Here is a 16,963-nt window from a genome sequence, read left to right as displayed (position 1 = left end):
CAAAGTATAAGACTATCAACCAGCCTTAATGCAAGAGCTTTTGTTTTTCTGTCTGTTTTTTGTCACAAAGAATATTTTAGTTTGTGTACTCGGTGCATTTTTTCCTCCAGCTTCTGATTCCCCTGAAGAAAATTGTATGTGAAAAGTAAGTTGACAAAGTGTAAAACATAATGAAGGAACAAAATGTTCAAAAAAACATACTCTGGACTATGGCATAATATTATATTATCCTTTTAAACTTGTGATACCGGGGATAGGGAAATCTAATACAGAAGGAAGATGATAATCAAATTGTCAGCCATAATTGTTTCCATTTTCTTCTATTTAATTTTTTTTTTAACTGATTGATTTTCATTGTACTCCTCAGTTTGTTTCCCATGCTTGTAGATATATTCCTGTTTATATGCTTTAGTCTTCTAATGCAGTTTAATTCGCATTTCTTTTAAGTTTGGCCCTTTATGAATAGTTTTCCCAGGCTGTGCCCTGTCTTTAATTCTGCAAATTTCATGTAGTTCATGGTTTCAGTATATTCCAATCAGAGATGTCGTGAAACATCGCTTTCAGCAGTTACCTTTATTCCCCAGACAGTTCAAAGGGCAATGCTACATGCTGTTGTATAGAGAACAAATTTAAATTGTTTTTCCAAGGTTCACAGTTCTCCTTTTCTAATTGAAAAGAGGTAAGGATAAATATGTAACAGTTCATTTTTCCTTTAAAAGAATCGTGAAATGCATCCAGTGTTCAAAATAACAGAGACTCTGAAAAGAAAAAGGAACATCAAAACAGTATTTTTGAGATGAAGTTTATTACATTCTCTACTTTAGGTACTATATTAAGAAATCTTGCAGATTAGTCTTTGAATTATAGATGAAGCATTCTCCTTTGGTGTCAGGATTAGCAAAAGCATCAGAAGTTGTGTGTGCTTCAAAAGAATTCAGTGACAGGCGTAGGAATTATGCTGCCTCGTTCACCTACAAATCTTAATAAATTTCAGAGATTGAAGCACATGTAAAGGTGACCAGCAACTGTCACTAAACCTCCACAGGTTTCTTTTCTGAGAAAATGTTCTTTCCGAGGCCTGAATGTTGGAGGAATAGATGAAGAGAACACTGAAAAACCCTGCTCCTAGTTTTTTGGTCCCGATACGCAAAATCCTTCAAGCAAATCAACTACATATCAGCTATGAGGCATAGTCTTAATTTGAAGTGGATTTGCACATCCTACTATAAACATTAAAAAAAATATATATCAGTTTTTCATAATTGTTTTGTTTACATGAAGTGATATAGTTTATGAAACATACATATTTTGGAAGTGGATGATATTCATTTTTAGAAATACCCGTCAGCTTCTAGCTGGCTGTCTTACATGGTGTCAGCATCTTGTTAACAAAGTCAGGTGATTTTAAGACTCTTCAGATGAATAAGATAACAAATAGCTTAAGGAATTTAAGGATTATAGTCTGTAAATTATAAGATTTGTCTGCCTGTATGTTGGAGTAAATTCAGTCTGAAACAAGTTAACCGCAGGCATTAAAACTTCCTTGTGAGGGAAGACTTCATCACTTTCTCCTGTATAGCTGGTGGTATAAATTCTTCCCATTAGGTTCAGTATGAAGAGACAGCAATTGTTTTTCATGTGTAGTGAGTTTCACTGTTCATTAACTTATCGTACTTGGGATGATGTTCCTCAAATACATTGTCGTAGTTGGCCTCAGAAAATCTTGTGTTGGTGAGATCCAGTGAGTAATTAAGTTTATCTCCCCGCTGATGTAGATGTTCCTTCAACTTAGTTGGCTCTTCTTTTGTTCAGGTTTGGTGGCCAAGGGCAATAATTCATGCTGCCATCCCAGTGGGGGAGCAGTCATAGCTCAAGTGCCATATTGTGTAGGTATGGCACTTAAGGACATACTTATTGGGCATGGTTGATGATTGGGCTTGATGACTGAGGTCTTTTCCAGCCTTTACGATCTGCATACATGGTGGTTTAATACAACTGTGTGGTTGAATTTGTATTACCGACTTTTAGTACTGTTGAGAATAGATGTTTAGACTGTAAGTGAATTTCACAGGTACCCGTTTGCTTTGTAATTTCCAGTATTGTCATGAAAATATTACCAATCTTGCTCTATGTTCCATATGTAGTAATTATTATTTCATATGAGTTTTGTCTGATATTCCTTTCACATGTAGAACAGCCTGTTTGTTCTCTTTCTTTTCTTTCACTGCTTGTGCATTTCAGACGTCAGATGATGACTAGAACAGAAACTGCCTCAAGCATTATGGATAGGATTGGGGTAGCTCAGTCTCTTTTTCTGTTTTTTTTTAATTGCATCTTGTTGTGTGTACTTGTACCTGTCAAATTCTTTTAGTGGGCAATTATTCTTTTTGTCTACCTTTGAAATTTAGGACTGTTTTGATGCAAAACATCGTATTGTCAACTGTGAAATGTTACCAGTCAGTGCCCTTATCTGGAAGAAATAGGTGTTGAAAGGCATTTCCATACTTTTGCTGTGTAAAGAAAATGAATTTAATAGATTTTGTCCCATGATGTCTGATAAACATAGTGGTATCAAAAATAAGAAAGATAACAACAAAGGCAGAAAACTCTTGAGGTGCCCTAATTGGCTTCCAGTTAGATTTTATGTCAGTTTTCAGAAATTCCTTTCATGAACAGCACTTTTTTGTCATCATTTTAAAATACCTGCTCACTGTGAAGCTGATTGGATGTGAGTCGTATTTAGACCCATGGAACAGTCCTGAATAAGCCATTTATTTTAATCTGTGAATGAAATATGACCTGTCTACTCTACCTACTCCTGCTAGATTAAGGGAATGGTAGTTGGATCGATCCTGTAAAAGGCCAACTAGCCAAACAAAACAACTTCTCTGTAGTGCTGTTTTATTGTTTGACTGTCGCATTCAGTTGCCCTGACATGTAGGACTCTTGTATAGATTCTTTCCTATGTGTTTTCTGAAACATGAAGTTCCACTGACAAAACTACTTGGCCGTGTCTGACCTCAGTACGTACTGATTTGTATTCCTTCTGCATTCTGTAAAAAAGAAATGAAAATTTTCACCTTGTCTTCAGGCAAATGTTTAAGTGAGAGGGATGATCCTACCTCCAGATATGCTGATCTATATAAATTATTTATATAGATTCAAGATGAAATGCTTAGAATTCTTATTTCAGATGTTTAAAGGAAAGTGAATTTTATCTCACTGGGAAAACAGATAGCAAAATGAATCTCCAGTTATTTAAGTAGATACTCTTTTCCATCTTAAGAATCTTTTGGTAATGATCAGAGGGAAAAGCTTTGCTCAACTTTCCAAGTTAAATTCCACCTACTCAGGCTGACATTGTTTCTTATATTGCTAAAGGTAAATTGTCTATGTTATGGTTAGAGGAGCTGGAAGAACATTTAGCTTTCCATTGCAGAATCTCTCTGCCCACATCATCATATGAAATGACTGTTTTTATGATAGGAAGCAGTTGTACACAAGGAGTTTGGCTGAGATTTACTTTTTCAGTTCTAGCTATGCTACCAGACAATATCTCAGTAATTAATTTTGATGACTAATAAACCCATGTGGAGTCTGCATGTAAAAACACTTTCTGTAACTATTACTTTATGTCCAAAAAAACATTTTTCTTTCCAATTTCTTCTGGTTTATTTCAAGAAGAGGAATGTGTGTTTCGGAAGAGTAGGAATATGAGTAACAAGGAAGAGGAAATAGCAGCCCCACTGGGTTGGTTTTCTAAAGTTTCAATGCTGTGTCTTCCAGAGTTGATAATTCAGAAGATCCGGTGTATGAGAGCTTAGAAGAGTTCCACGTTTTTGTCTTGGCGCACATTTTAAGACGACCTATTGTTGTAGTAGCAGACACAATGTTACGAGACTCTGGTGGAGAAGGTAAGAATTTTTCAATGGAAATTGATGCAGTTATTTACATAGGTCGCTCCAAAACTAATGCCTCCTGTTTATTTTCATGGAAGCTGCAACAGATGCAAAGAGCATAATAATGTTATTTGATAGAGTAAATTCTTGGCTACAATACTGTTTTCCAACACAGTCACTACTATTAGCTGTGCATTTTCTCCAGCAATGGACATGAGCGTGCATGCTGCACTCATAAAAATCTGCACTGGTGGAGAAGACCCACTGATTCACAGCTGCCATGATGATATCATTGCTTGTAAAATTGCTTCTCCGTGCAGTCCATCTTTCATCAGCCTAAGCAGATACAAGTCAGAAGGTGCTAAATCTGGACTATATGGTAGGTGTGGTTCAGCCAAAACTAGCAGTATACTCTAAATTCTTCAAACTGGTATGAAACCTAGTGTTGCTGTGGTGCAAGAGAAAGGTTATTGTCTTCTCTGGCCTGACTCTGGAAGTTAAAGCCTTCAGTTTAGTCACCATCACAATGTAGCAGTCAGAGTTGGTTGTTTGTCCCAGTTCCTGGAAGTGCAGAAGGATCGCCCCTTCCCTATCCCAAAAGAGAGTGCATATCACTGAAGGCTGTTTTGAACTTTTCTTCAATGAGAAATTCTTACACCTCTGCTTCATGGGCTGCAAAAGTTTTGACTCCAGCTCGCAGTGGTGACACCATGTCTTGCCACCAGTAATGATAAGAAAATGTCACTTCCAGCTTAATATTGCTTAAACAAGCCCTGACAAACCTGCATATGATATTCATTCTGTACATAAGTGAGCATTCATAGGACACTCCTGACACAAATGTAGTGATAATCCAACATTGCCACTATCATTTTCAATATTAAAGCCAATATTAAGGTCTGTACACAGTTCCCTGGTCACTATCCACCGATTGGCACTGATAGCTGATTGAGATGCTCTTTGTTTCATGCTGTGACAGCTGTGCATGGTCTTCAGGAATGTGGCTTGTATTTTACATCACTGTTATCATGGCTGAAATGCACCACCCGCTGTCTCACTTTGCTCACATCCACTGTTTGGGCTCCAGAAACATTCCGCAAGAGTCAATGAATTGCCAGTAGGTGCACTTTTTCCACGTGGAGGAATTCAGTTCTACACCTTTGCTTCATCTGCAATTCTGTGTCAGATGCTATTTTGCCAGACTGCCCCACTGCTGCCATCCCACCAGCAACCACCTCTGACATCATGGGCCAATATAATAAAATAAAAGGCAATGCTTCTGGAGCTTTGTCCTTACAGATGTGTTAAACGCGTGACAGTCATCAAGATTTAGTTAAAATACTTTTATATCTTTTCTACTGAGCAGACTAAGGAAAGTATATGTAAGGGGTGGGATGTTTTCATTATTGCCCTTAGTGTATTTCCTGATATTTTTATAACGAATTTTTACCTGCTGTTATGCCTGTTTGCTCCACTTCAGTGCTCTTCTCCCAGAGCTCTGAAAGCAGTGAAGCACAGCTGTTACATACAGTAAAACCAACATTAGTGTCTTTTTACATCATTCAAAAGAAAAAGTGATAATAATTTTATTTTTTGTTGCAGCATTTGCACCTATACCATTTGGAGGAATTTATTTGCCACTTGAAGTTCTACCTAACAGATGCCATTGCTCACCTCTGGTTCTAGCCTATGATCAGGCACACTTCTCTGCTCTTGTTTCCATGGAACAAAAAGATCAACAGAGAGAGCAAGGTATGCTATAAACACAGAATCTCAGGAATACATATTGAACACAATGCACTAAGTACTTTCATAGGCCTGTAAGTGTATGTGTCTGTCAGAAAGGAAGCAATATGCACTAAATTTTATGTCTTACAGTCTAAGCTTTAGTAGTCTAATCGCAAAACCATGAGCCAAGAATTAGGCAGTTCTAATCTTTGCATTATCACTGTGTCTTTTTACATATATTAATAGCTATAATTGTACTAATGTACTGTGCTTCTGAGTTCTTGAAGGACTGTGCTAATTAGGGTTTGTAAAGCATTTAGAAAGCTAAGTGTGAATCAGGTAATGAAAGGCCTCTTCCAGCGCACTAAATGCACTTGTTTTTCCATTTTAAAACATATGGTGAAAATGAATTTTATACCTTATCTTCTGTTTAACTTTGTAATAGTGACAACAAATTCTGAATGGATATTTGTGTGTTAGATTTGAGCTTCAAAGATACAGGAGTAAAACTGATAAGAATGTCAGGAGTGGATTAATTCCATCACAGGTAGCCTAGGAGGTAGCTGTAACTGCAGTTAACTTGAAGACCTCTTTGCCTAATAGTAATCTCTAAGAAGCAAAACAGCACTTGGTCGTCCTACCCTTCTCTTGTTTCCCATCTCCCAATTTCAGGGTAGATAACTAGCTACTACTGGGCTTGATGTGCTTGGAGTTCTCATGTGCCAGACTGCTGTTTGGAACATTTTTCCTCAAGGTACTCTCCCTCATTAGAGCAGAATGTCAGTATCTCATAGAGAATCCACCTCTCACTGTATCACAGAGCATAATAGAATAGTTTAGCTGGAAGGGATCTTCAGAGATCTCCTAACTTCCTGACCTCTTCAGGACTAACCAAAAGCTAAAGCATATCATTGAGGGCCTTATCCAAATGCCTCTTGAATGCTGACAGGCACAGGGCACCAGCCACTTCTTTGGTAAGTCTGTATTGCTGTTTGACATCTCATGGTAAAGAAGCCATTCCAGATGTCCAGCTTGAACCTCCCCTTGCTCAGCTCTGTGTCGTTCTCTTGCATCCTGTCCTTGGTTACCTGGATATGTGTCTAACCATAGAAGTTAATATCTTCATACTGCAAATCTGACTTTGCTGCAGCTACTTGCAAAATAAGTGATAGAAATGTCAACAGTAAACCTTAGGTGATTTTAGAGCATGTTGATATTTGATTCTTCCTCATCTACGCCTACCCTATATTCTACGTAGCCGGATTGTTGCTAGTGCTGTGGTCCACAAGGCTACAATACGATTTTGGCTATATTAGTTGCTTTCCTAGTCCCAGTGTTTGGTCACTGAGTGTTGCTGCTTGGTGTTGTTGATGAAGAACTGATGTAAGAGGAAAGCAATAGCAAATCCAATGAAAGAAAAAACACACACATATCTTTTATGTTTGTAGAGCATTTTATGATCATAGAGCAGTTATTTTGATTAGTGCATATTTATGCTCTCAAGGATTGTGGTTTTGTATTTTTTAATTGTTAGTTTTGGATCAAGTTAGGGATTGTCATACTGAGAGTTACCTTTGCTGGTAACTCTTCAAATCAAGTAGCCATACTAAATCACACCCCCTGCCCTTCACTGAGGCTTAGTCCTGACAAAGATGTACCTGTACAAACAGGTATATATATATGAATATATATTCATATGCCTTATATAGGTACACAAACACTTATATATGTATCTCATACATGCAAAATTGTCAAATAAGTGAAAGCTTTACTTTAAAAATTCAGACCAGTCAAAATGCTTTCAAAGTGTTACAGATTAAACTGTTCACTCATCTTTGCTGCTTTGCTAGGAGTTTTCTTCTCTGAAATTTCTCCTGTATCCAATCTAGTCCTGTTGCATTGGTTTTATACAGATCAGCTACTCAGTTTTTGCTAAATCTCAAAGGTGAACACTCCAGTAGTCAGCTATACCTCCATGTTTAGCTTAATTGCCTCTGTGGAAGCTTCACTGGGTATGTATTAGATTAAATGGAGACATGCCCACCGAGTTATTCTTTTTAATGTTCTATTCTTCCCCACATATCTCATGTACATACAGAACAGTACCAAGCACTGAGAGTTCAGAAGTATTTACAGTTGATAAAACTAAAACAAAGAAGGGAAAAAAACTCCCCAAACCTAAAACAGAAGCAAAAACAGCCTCCAGCAGCATTAATACAGGCAGCTTTAATAAAGTCATGGGAAGAGCATAATAAATTCAAAGTCGAAGGAAGTATTTATAAATTTTGTGAAATGGTAATTGAGTTGCTCCTAGATCTAATATTTATACAGCCAGCCATTTAGATTGCCATGAGATTTTGATGATAGGACATTTTCCTAAAGCATTATAACAGTTTACACTACTGGTATGTTGTGAAACGCAAAGCCAGTAGCTCTAGAGCTTGTGTCTGGTTGGAAGCCAGCTAGATAGATTTACATACGTGTTTGAAGGAACATAGAATCCTACGTAGGTAGACTGTGAGCTGTCAGGCTCCTGATTTCATTACTACCACTTTCTTCTGAGAATAAATAGTGTAACCCTGCGTCAACACTGGGCGTTATGTACGGCTGGGATGCTGCTCCTCACTTCTGTGTCTTCTGTAGTGCTGGAGCATAATTAGGGTAGTGGGAGTCTAAGATTCTTGATCAGTATTGTTGCTTTAAGGTAGCGTATACTCCCATAAGCCATTTTGTTTTTCCAGTATTTCATATGAAAAATAGTATATTTTGATGATAGTTTTAAATGACTATTTGTTATTGCCAAAGCTCCACGTTTTAAAAAATCATTAAGCTACAAAGTTCATTTAAATTTATGTAAGTATGGGTTTAAAATGAATTCCTCCAGCTGTCATTTACAGATTGCTGTGCTGACACCTCTAGCACAGAAAGAGGGCTACATGTGCGGCTTTCCGGTCTCAAATCAAACTTCTTACTCCAGCCCGATGTGAATAAATCTTGTCCACTTAAGCTTCCAGTTCCACTTTCATGAAATTCAAAGCTAAATAGTAAGCAGATCAAAACAAGCAGAGCTCAGATGAACTCATGTCTGTCTGCACTCCTTTGGTGGCGAAGGGAAAAGTGTTTTTGCTAAAGACGTGATGTGGCTTTAGAAGAATTCGGTGAAGAGGAGCTTAGCATTAGGTATGAGTCCTCCACATTTTTTTGCCGATGACTGCAGGAGTGTTTTAAATCCCTGATGAATACATGAAAATGTGGAACATGTGGTTTTCAGATCTCCTAAGTGAATTTCATTTAGTTCTTCCTAGAGAGCGGTTTAGAGGCAACTGAATATCTTGCATTCAGTTCCCTAAGACTGCGTGCATTCCATCTGATTGTGGATGTATGTTGGTATTTCCCATGGTTATGGGGCAGTGAGCATGCTGCAGCTGTGCGGTTGTCAACGGAGAGAAAGCTGTTCATTGAAATGATGAAACGAGGAAAAACTGTTGAAGGACAGATTTTATTGTAAACAGTTTCATGAAAGAATCTGACATTCAATTGAGTCATTCTTGTTGGAAGGACCTGAGTTTTGTTTTTAAATGAGATCGTATGATATGGGCAACACTGCAAGTTGTTGCATGTGGCAGCCTTTGTGTTGGTGGAAACTGAATCCTAACACAAAAATGGCAAAAAGAAGTTGATCTGAAAAGTCAGATATCCTATGAGAAAATGAACCCACTCAACTTGCTGAGCCTTCAGCACACAGAACTATTGCAGGGAACTGCAAGGAGGTGCTGGGCAATAGCTCTGGCCTTTGCATTACACACTGGGACAGTGCAGCAGCCTTCCAGCTCAATCTGTAGAAAAGCTCTTATGAAAAAGCTTTTTGCATAGAAGCCATTTTCTAAACATTGAGCTGATGAATGGTATCAAATGCCCTGCGAGGAATTAAAGTCTGCAAAGCAAATTCTTACAATTTAATGCAAAAATAAGGAAGAAAGGAATTTTGGATAGCCTTTTAAGGAAACTGTCTCACTACTGGTGGTTGCTTCTGATATGCTGCAGCCAGGACAGGAATGTCTCCATGCCATTAAGTTACCAGGTTCTACCCGTGTCTATTAGAAATTGTAGAGATGTTTTCCTGTAGAGCATGCCTCCATAATATAATAATAGTATATTTTTTGTATGATCTGGTATTACATGTTCTGCTGCAGGGGCTTGAATACACAAGCTTCAATTCTGTGAAGCAGCAGAGAACACTTGGCATTAAATCTGGCACGAGGGGAATGCTTTGGTGTTCTGCTGCAAAACTGGTTGCTGTTAGAGACTGCTGGCAGCTAACAGCATCGTGCTTGTTCTTCAAATGCTGGGACAGGAAATAGATTGGCATACGGATGCTCTTGTATCTTGCCTACACAGAGGTGTTGACAGCTTTGGTATGGTGGAAGGGAGATGCACAATTGTGAGGGTCAGAATAGGATGGCAAAGGCACCACAGTACGTGGCCAGATTATGAACTGTCAGAAGACTGAGAGCTCTGAGCTCTGACTTCTTAAAAGAAGCACCTCTTGTAGTCAGGCACAGTGTTTATACTCTAACCTGAAGGATAATTCTCCAGGTAATAGTGATATGTTATAGGCAGTCAGCAGCTGCACTTGATTAATCTCCAGCTGTTCCATACTGTATTTGCTGTTAGCATGGGGAAAATATTTCAGGAATTACCTTCTATAGGCAGTAGGGGGCAACATTTCTACGAAATTCAGAGAGTTTGGGCTATTACCAGACCTGCAAATAAGATGAAAAATAAGCATATTATCTGCAGTTGTTGAGCTGTCTGAATCTAATACCAACTTAACAGTGTTAATAAAAATGCAGTTTATATTTCCTGTGTTCTGCTAAGAGTAATATTTAGCCAAAAATGCTGTGCCTTTGGTTGAGAGCATATTTTCTGAACTGCAAGAAATGCTGTAAACAGCACATAACCAATTAATGCCATAAACTTGCAGTAATTCACCACCATGTCGCTGGATGATTTATCTTTATTCTTTGTTCCTTGACTTCGCTGGAATAGCTCTGTGGGTAAAGTCCTTAAGGGCTGTGGCACAGAAAACTAAATTCCTTGATTGGCTGTCAGAGAAACAGCAGTGACCTGCATTGTGCTGAGGATCCTGCTCGGTCCTTCAGCAGCTTTCTGGCTTTTTTCTAATGAAATGGAAGCAAATTGCTGTTTTTAATTAAAGCTGACAGTGCTTTTCTCTTAACTTATTGGTGGTGATGAATGACAGACACTCCATGAAATCAAAGTGCAATCTCTGCATGCTGAGTGTAAAGCAAAGATATTAAGATATGTCAGAGAGCTCTGGCAGGGAGGGGCAAAAACAGAATAGCCAAAACAGATAGGCAGTGATGCTGGGTTATTACAGCAGTAATGCTCTTTATACTGAAGACAGGTCTCAAACTGACCTCTTAGCTCATAAATATGTTGATCTTTGCCCCTCAATAATGTTAATTCACAGTTTGAGTCCAGAATCCCTGTAACAACTGTTTTCTTTGTCACATAATGCTGTCATCAGTATGTTTTTATTTCTTAACATGGTTTTGTTTTTCACTGACAAACCTGAAAACAAAAATATTTAGCAATATGTCTGTGTGAGATGTGGAGGAATGCTTCAACGTTTTGTTGCTTCCAGTTGTTCTGTCTCCAGGAAATACTTATTGTGCAATACAAAATGGCGTTGTCATCCCTGAGGTCTCTGCTCTGCCCCTGGTGACTATGGCCAGTAGCAGTCAGGGTGTTACTCTCTTCCTCCCTTCCTCTGTCACACAAGCATCAAATATGGACGAGCCAGTACTGCAGCACATCCAACTTCTGGCCTTTGTCTTTACCTGTGTTTTTTTTACCTGCTTTTCACAGCTATGTCTTTTGTCTCTGTTCCATGCCCCCTGCCCTAATTCTTGTTTTATCTCTACTTCAGCGGTGATCCCTCTGACTGACTCTGAACACAAGCTACTGCCTTTGCACTTTGCGGTTGATCCTGGGAAAGACTGGGAGTGGGGAAAAGATGACAACGACAACACCAAACTGGCCAAGTAAGACCTTCCTGCGACTTCAGTATTAAACAGTAAAATGTCCTGAGCCGTACCTAATCCCAGTACTGAGGGAGGTGCTACTAGAAAGAGCTTTGTTCGTGTTTTGGTTGCGTGGGAGTTGAGGTGGGTGGGTCTCCAGCTGATGGTCACAGATCAGACTGCTGTTTGCTGGGCAGTGTTGTCTCTTGCAGTTACACTTTTTCTCTTAGGGTGTTTTTGACTGTGTGTTTCTTTCTGTTTTCATCCTTAGTTTGATTCTGTCTCTTGAGGCAAAGCTTAATCTTCTACACAGCTATATGAATGTAACATGGATACGCATACCATCTGAAACACGGGTAAGGTAAACTTCCTCCTCAGTCTAAACCAAACAAGTGATATGAGGCACAATGCAGTGTTGTGTGGGGTAGGCTGCATGTCCTGGCCAGCTGCCTGGAACCACCTGTATCCTAGCAGCGGAGACAAGTTGCTTGTGGCACACCATCACTGCCACTGGGTTTGTAGATTGCTAGTGTTTTGTTTTTAAGACAGTTTCTTGTATATTTTTGCAACTTACATTCTGTTCTGAAGTGTATTTTCTAGCTTTATCTTTCTCTTATCTATTTCAGTAGCCCCTTTAGTTCAGAAAAATAAAACAGGCCTTCTCTAACTACTTTTTTCTCCGAACCTTGGCTTGCTCTCCTAATACAACTGTTAGGTCACCAGTCCCCAGCCCTTTCTCTTTTTAAGAATAGATTTGGACTCCTGGACAGCCTCCAGTGTAGACTGGCTGACAAAAGGCCACAGACTGGCACTGAACTGGAGCCTGGTTCTTTCAGAAAACTGTCTCAGAACTGTGCCCAGCTGGCACCTCATCAGCTGCACATTTCTCTGCAGATTACATTGAATAGATTGAGGGGTTAGTCTGAAGGCAAAAGGTTGCTAGGAGAAGATGGTGGTGATTTAGACAGCCTGCACAGATGGTGTTTGAAAGGAGGAACACAACACAAAAGGAGAAAGGGTTTAACAAGCTTCAGGAGAGGAAGAAAACCATTTTTCTACAGTTTCACCTTAAAGCAGTAGCCACCACACAAGAAAAAGGAGAGGCAAAATTGTCCTGTAATTGTGAGCTGTGAGCCTGAAACCACGTGAGACCTGCATTACTTCTCCCTACTTCAGGGATTCCAGACAAGAGGACATTTAAGTACTCAGGGACAAGAAACAGGTGTGCATTTCTTCAGTGAAGGTATATACATCTCCAGAGTGGTTCTATATCACTACAGTTAGTTAAGTGTTTCATGTTATCTCTAGCAGATTTGTGTTTTGTTTTGCCTGGATGCAAAACTAAGTTTTGCAGGATTAAGTGACTACAGACAAATTTGAAATTGTCCTAGAATTCTCTTACTACATTGTCAAGGAAGATAACTTATCACCTTACCCAAAATGTGACTTGGAACTCAGACTTTCATGCATCAGTTTCATCTACATTGTACTTCCACTAAGAGTGAGCAGACCTTACTGGTCTATGTGCTCAAATTTACTATGTCAGACAAGATGTCTGGTGCATTGTAGCTCTGATGTAAATGCACTGGAGGCCTGAACAACAAAGAAATGAACTAAGTTGATTTATGGACATGGTGAATTTTGAAATATTACTACAGACAGATTTGTATGCTGCACACCCCTCACAGCTTTCAGCAGAACCCTGCTAATTTTCCATCACGGAGGTATCAGTTCCCTTCTGGGCTGTCTCCGCACCGAGAGGCTGCAAGTATTGTGGATGCTTCCAGTTCAGTGACTGGTTTCTATATGCAGGCCAGCCACGCCGCTGGTCAACGTGAACAGGGAGGTTGAGCTGCAGACTTCTCTTGATGAGAGCACTAACTTGCATCTCTCCATCATTCAGTCAATGGTTTTCACAGATCATCTGAATAACTGACCTCTACCCTACAAATGTGCTTGGAGTGAGCCAAAAGCTACTGCAGGAACAAGCAAGATAGGTAGCAGAGCCAAAAAAGAAAGAAACCAGAATAAAATGTCAGTGTGTAAATTAAAAAATACACTTCTAAAGTCAGTGTGAAAGTCTGTGCTAGATTACACTTTTTTGCACGAAGTCCCTGTATGAAACTGCTTTTTCTGTATCTAATTATAATTAATTTTCCATAGCAGGCCCCTTTGGCTCAACCAGAATCCCCTACAGCTTCAGCTGGGGAAGATGTTCAGTCTCTGGCTGACTCAATGGACTCGGACCGAGATTCCATCTGTAGTAATTCCAACGGCAGTAATGGAAAAAACAGTAAAGAAAAAGAAAAGGACAAACAGAGGAAGGATAAAGACAAGAACAGGACGGATTCGGTTGCCAATAAAATAGGAAGCCTCAGTAAAACCCTTGGCATTAAGCTGAAAAAGAATATGGGAGGTCTTGGAGGCCTGGTGCATGGCAAAATGAGCAGGGCGAATTCAGGGAATGGGAAAAATGGTGACACCATAGAAAAAGTCAAAGAGAAGAAGTCTAAGTCTCGCAAAGGTAGCAAAGAAGAATCTGGACAGTCTGCAAGCACTTCTCCATCTGAAAAGACCACTCCATCTCCTACTGACCGAGCTAGCAACTCACCCATTGAAAAGATGAACACAAAGTCTTTCTCCGACAAGCAAACTGACCCGTGGAAATACAGCACGGATGTGAAACTCAGCCTCAATATTTTGAGAGCGGCCATGCAGGGTGAACGAAAGTTTATTTTTGCTGGCCTTCTGCTGACCAGCCACAGGCATCAGTTCCACGAGGAGATGATCGGCTATTACTTGACCAGTGCACAGGAGCGTTTCAATGCTGAGCAGGAACAGAAAAGAAAGGATGCTGAGAAAAAGGCTGCATCGAATGGGTCATCTAGTAGGAAGCTGGAGCCGGAAGCATATTCAAAAGAAAAGTTAGAAACATCTCCTCAGGACAGAGCATCACCTGTCCTGCCTCAAAGCCATACGACACAACTGGTTTTAAAATTTAAAGATCGCACTAGTCCCACTCCTGGGTCATTTTCTTCACCTAGTAATGGTGCTAAGAAAAGTGGACCCATTCCAGTATCTGCCCACTATAGCCATACGCCACCTGTTCAAAGGCAAAGTGTCATCCATTTGCATGATGTCAACTCCAAGCCATCGAGCTTCCAAGATGACACTTACAAGCCAGTGGTTGGCACACTGAAGACCTGTGCCACGTATCCCCAACAAAACAGATCGCTGTCTTCTCAGAGCTACAGCCCAGCCCGGATAACTGGTATCCGCACAGTGAACACAGTGGAGTCGCTGAGCTATGCCATGCCTACTGAACACAAGTCTCAGACATACACTAATGGATTCAATACTGGTGATATCAGAGACTGCTTAGAATATGCTGATGAGGATGCTCCTCAGACCTGGTTGAACAATGATAAAAATCAAGGCAGAAGCACAGTTTGCCCAATATATCCCATCCAGCAAAACCGCTGTAAGAAGGATAACTGTTCCTTTTATGGTCGTCCTGAGACTGACAATTACTGTTCATACTGCTACAGAGAAGAGCTGAAGCGCAGGGAGAGGGAAAGTAAGGGACACAGGCATTGAGGATTCTTCTGTGACTATATTTAGTTTTACCATTTTCTTACTTGCAGAGTAAACAGTGTTGAATTGCAGTAAAAGGAATCCTTCAAGAAAGTAAAGGATTGATGAGTAAATAGTGTCTAGCTTTTCGCTTTTCCTGGGCAATGAGGAAATAATAGGATTAATTTATCATAAATATATATATATTATTTTCCATTTTGTCAGTGTCTTTTTTACATACTCTGGGTAAGCTGAAGGGTTGTTTACTTCTTTGTCAGTGCTGTGTGTATGTTTGGTCAAAAATTTACTAATGGTGCCTGAATTTACACTGACATCACTCAGGTAGTAGTACGATAGGGGAAAGTCATAATGCCGGAGATGAGGTGTTATAGTAGGGTAGTATCTGCCTTGTGAGCATTTGAGATTCTGTAGCTATTATGAGAGTATTTTTTTCCTCAGCAAGAATAAATTTTTCATAGCTTTTCTTCCTGTCCAGAGGGCGTAGTGACTTTTGCATAACGCACACTTCTAACATGGCAGCATACTGCATTAGCACTAATGTTCGTACTCACTTTAGTTTGAGATGGAATGATTCTAGGCAAGTGGAAGCGAAAGGTCTGAATTCATGAGGGCTGTAACTCTTCCTGACTTTAGGTTTTCACCAGGTATTTCTACATGTCCATTGAAAAGTAGCTTTGTGCCATTTTAACCTGTATTGAATTTGTAAACACAGTTTATATAAAAACATTATGACCTGCAAGACTTCACTTCCTAAAGAATAAAAAAAGCGACAAAGAAAACTCATTTAAAACTCAGTATTGTTTTGGGCACCTGAATCTCAGTAGTATTTTCACTGCTGCTGAAATTGGAAAATATATATATATTAAAATCAAAATATAAAAATTGTATTAGATTTGGAAGATTGGATGACCAGCTAGGAGATGTCGGATCAGTTTAGAACCGAATGAACTGCTTGTCAAAACAAATGTGTTGCATCCCCAGATTGCCTTAGCCGTTACATGAATTTAGTCGTTTATTGCTTTTCCAACGTTGTTGTCTGATAGTTATTGCAAACATAATTACTTTTGAGCATTTCTTGGAGACATTTGACCTTACCTGTTTTTGAGTCTTCTCCTTCAGTAAGCCGTACATCTACCAGGAGCTTTCAAGATGGCTATGAAATGCCTACAGGTACAGACACCTTCTCCTAGCACAGATGTGCACATCTGATTTCCAGATGTTTACATAAGTATTTGCAATACCTTTGAAAGTAAAGCTGTGTTCAGAAATACTGTTCAAGCAGATGCTTGAAATTAGCATGTTTGAATATAGTATATGCATTTTTTTATGCCATTCCACCACCTACTGGTGTAATCTAACAAGAGTAGACCTTTACTGTGGCTGTGCTTGTGAGCAGTGGTTAATCAGCCATGTACCTACATTTTTTTTCAGCTTGTTTTCAGTGAAGAAGTACAGCGTAGCATTGCCTTCAAGAATACTTGCTCTGCCGTCTCAAGATGCAGGATGTGAGTTCTGCCCTGTCCATTACAGAATAACATTTTTCTAGCCTGCACAAACCAGGTTGCTTCCCAGGGATCACTTCTTTTCTGCTGTACCCCAGTTTTGACTCTTGGCACGGCTGGCCTGTATGCAGTTAATGCTAATTAGCCTGAAAGCCATGCGTGAAGGAGTCTGTGAAACACAACACACAGCCTT

At 39.5% G+C, this 16,963-nt stretch overlaps 1 protein-coding gene across 3 annotated transcripts in view; it reads left to right on the top strand.

Moving 5' to 3' along the window:
• The window catches only part of OTUD7A (OTU deubiquitinase 7A), a 93,930-nt gene extending 77,916 nt beyond the window's left edge, over positions 1 to 16,014 (top strand). For 2 of the 3 annotated variants that reach the window (XM_072345306.1, XM_072345305.1), the window contains exons 11-15: positions 3,787 to 3,914; positions 5,502 to 5,651; positions 11,581 to 11,695; positions 11,946 to 12,030; positions 13,838 to 16,014. In XM_072345306.1, the coding sequence (XP_072201407.1) occupies positions 3,787 to 3,914; positions 5,502 to 5,651; positions 11,581 to 11,695; positions 11,946 to 12,030; positions 13,838 to 15,271 (1,912 nt within the window). In that variant the 3' untranslated portion in view covers positions 15,272 to 16,014. The remainder of the gene's footprint in view (positions 1 to 3,786; positions 3,915 to 5,501; positions 5,652 to 11,580; positions 11,696 to 11,945; positions 12,031 to 13,837) is intronic. The other variant, XM_072345307.1, reaches the window with a different exon arrangement.
• Positions 16,015 to 16,963: the final 949 nt, after the last annotated feature.

The sequence above is a fragment of the Excalfactoria chinensis genome, chromosome 10, assembly GCF_039878825.1.
Source record: "Excalfactoria chinensis isolate bCotChi1 chromosome 10, bCotChi1.hap2, whole genome shotgun sequence".
In the NCBI taxonomy this organism is placed as follows: Eukaryota; Metazoa; Chordata; class Aves; order Galliformes; family Phasianidae; genus Excalfactoria; species Excalfactoria chinensis.
The sequence above is the reverse complement of the archived record's forward strand: the minus strand, read 5'-3'. Positions and strand labels throughout refer to the sequence as shown.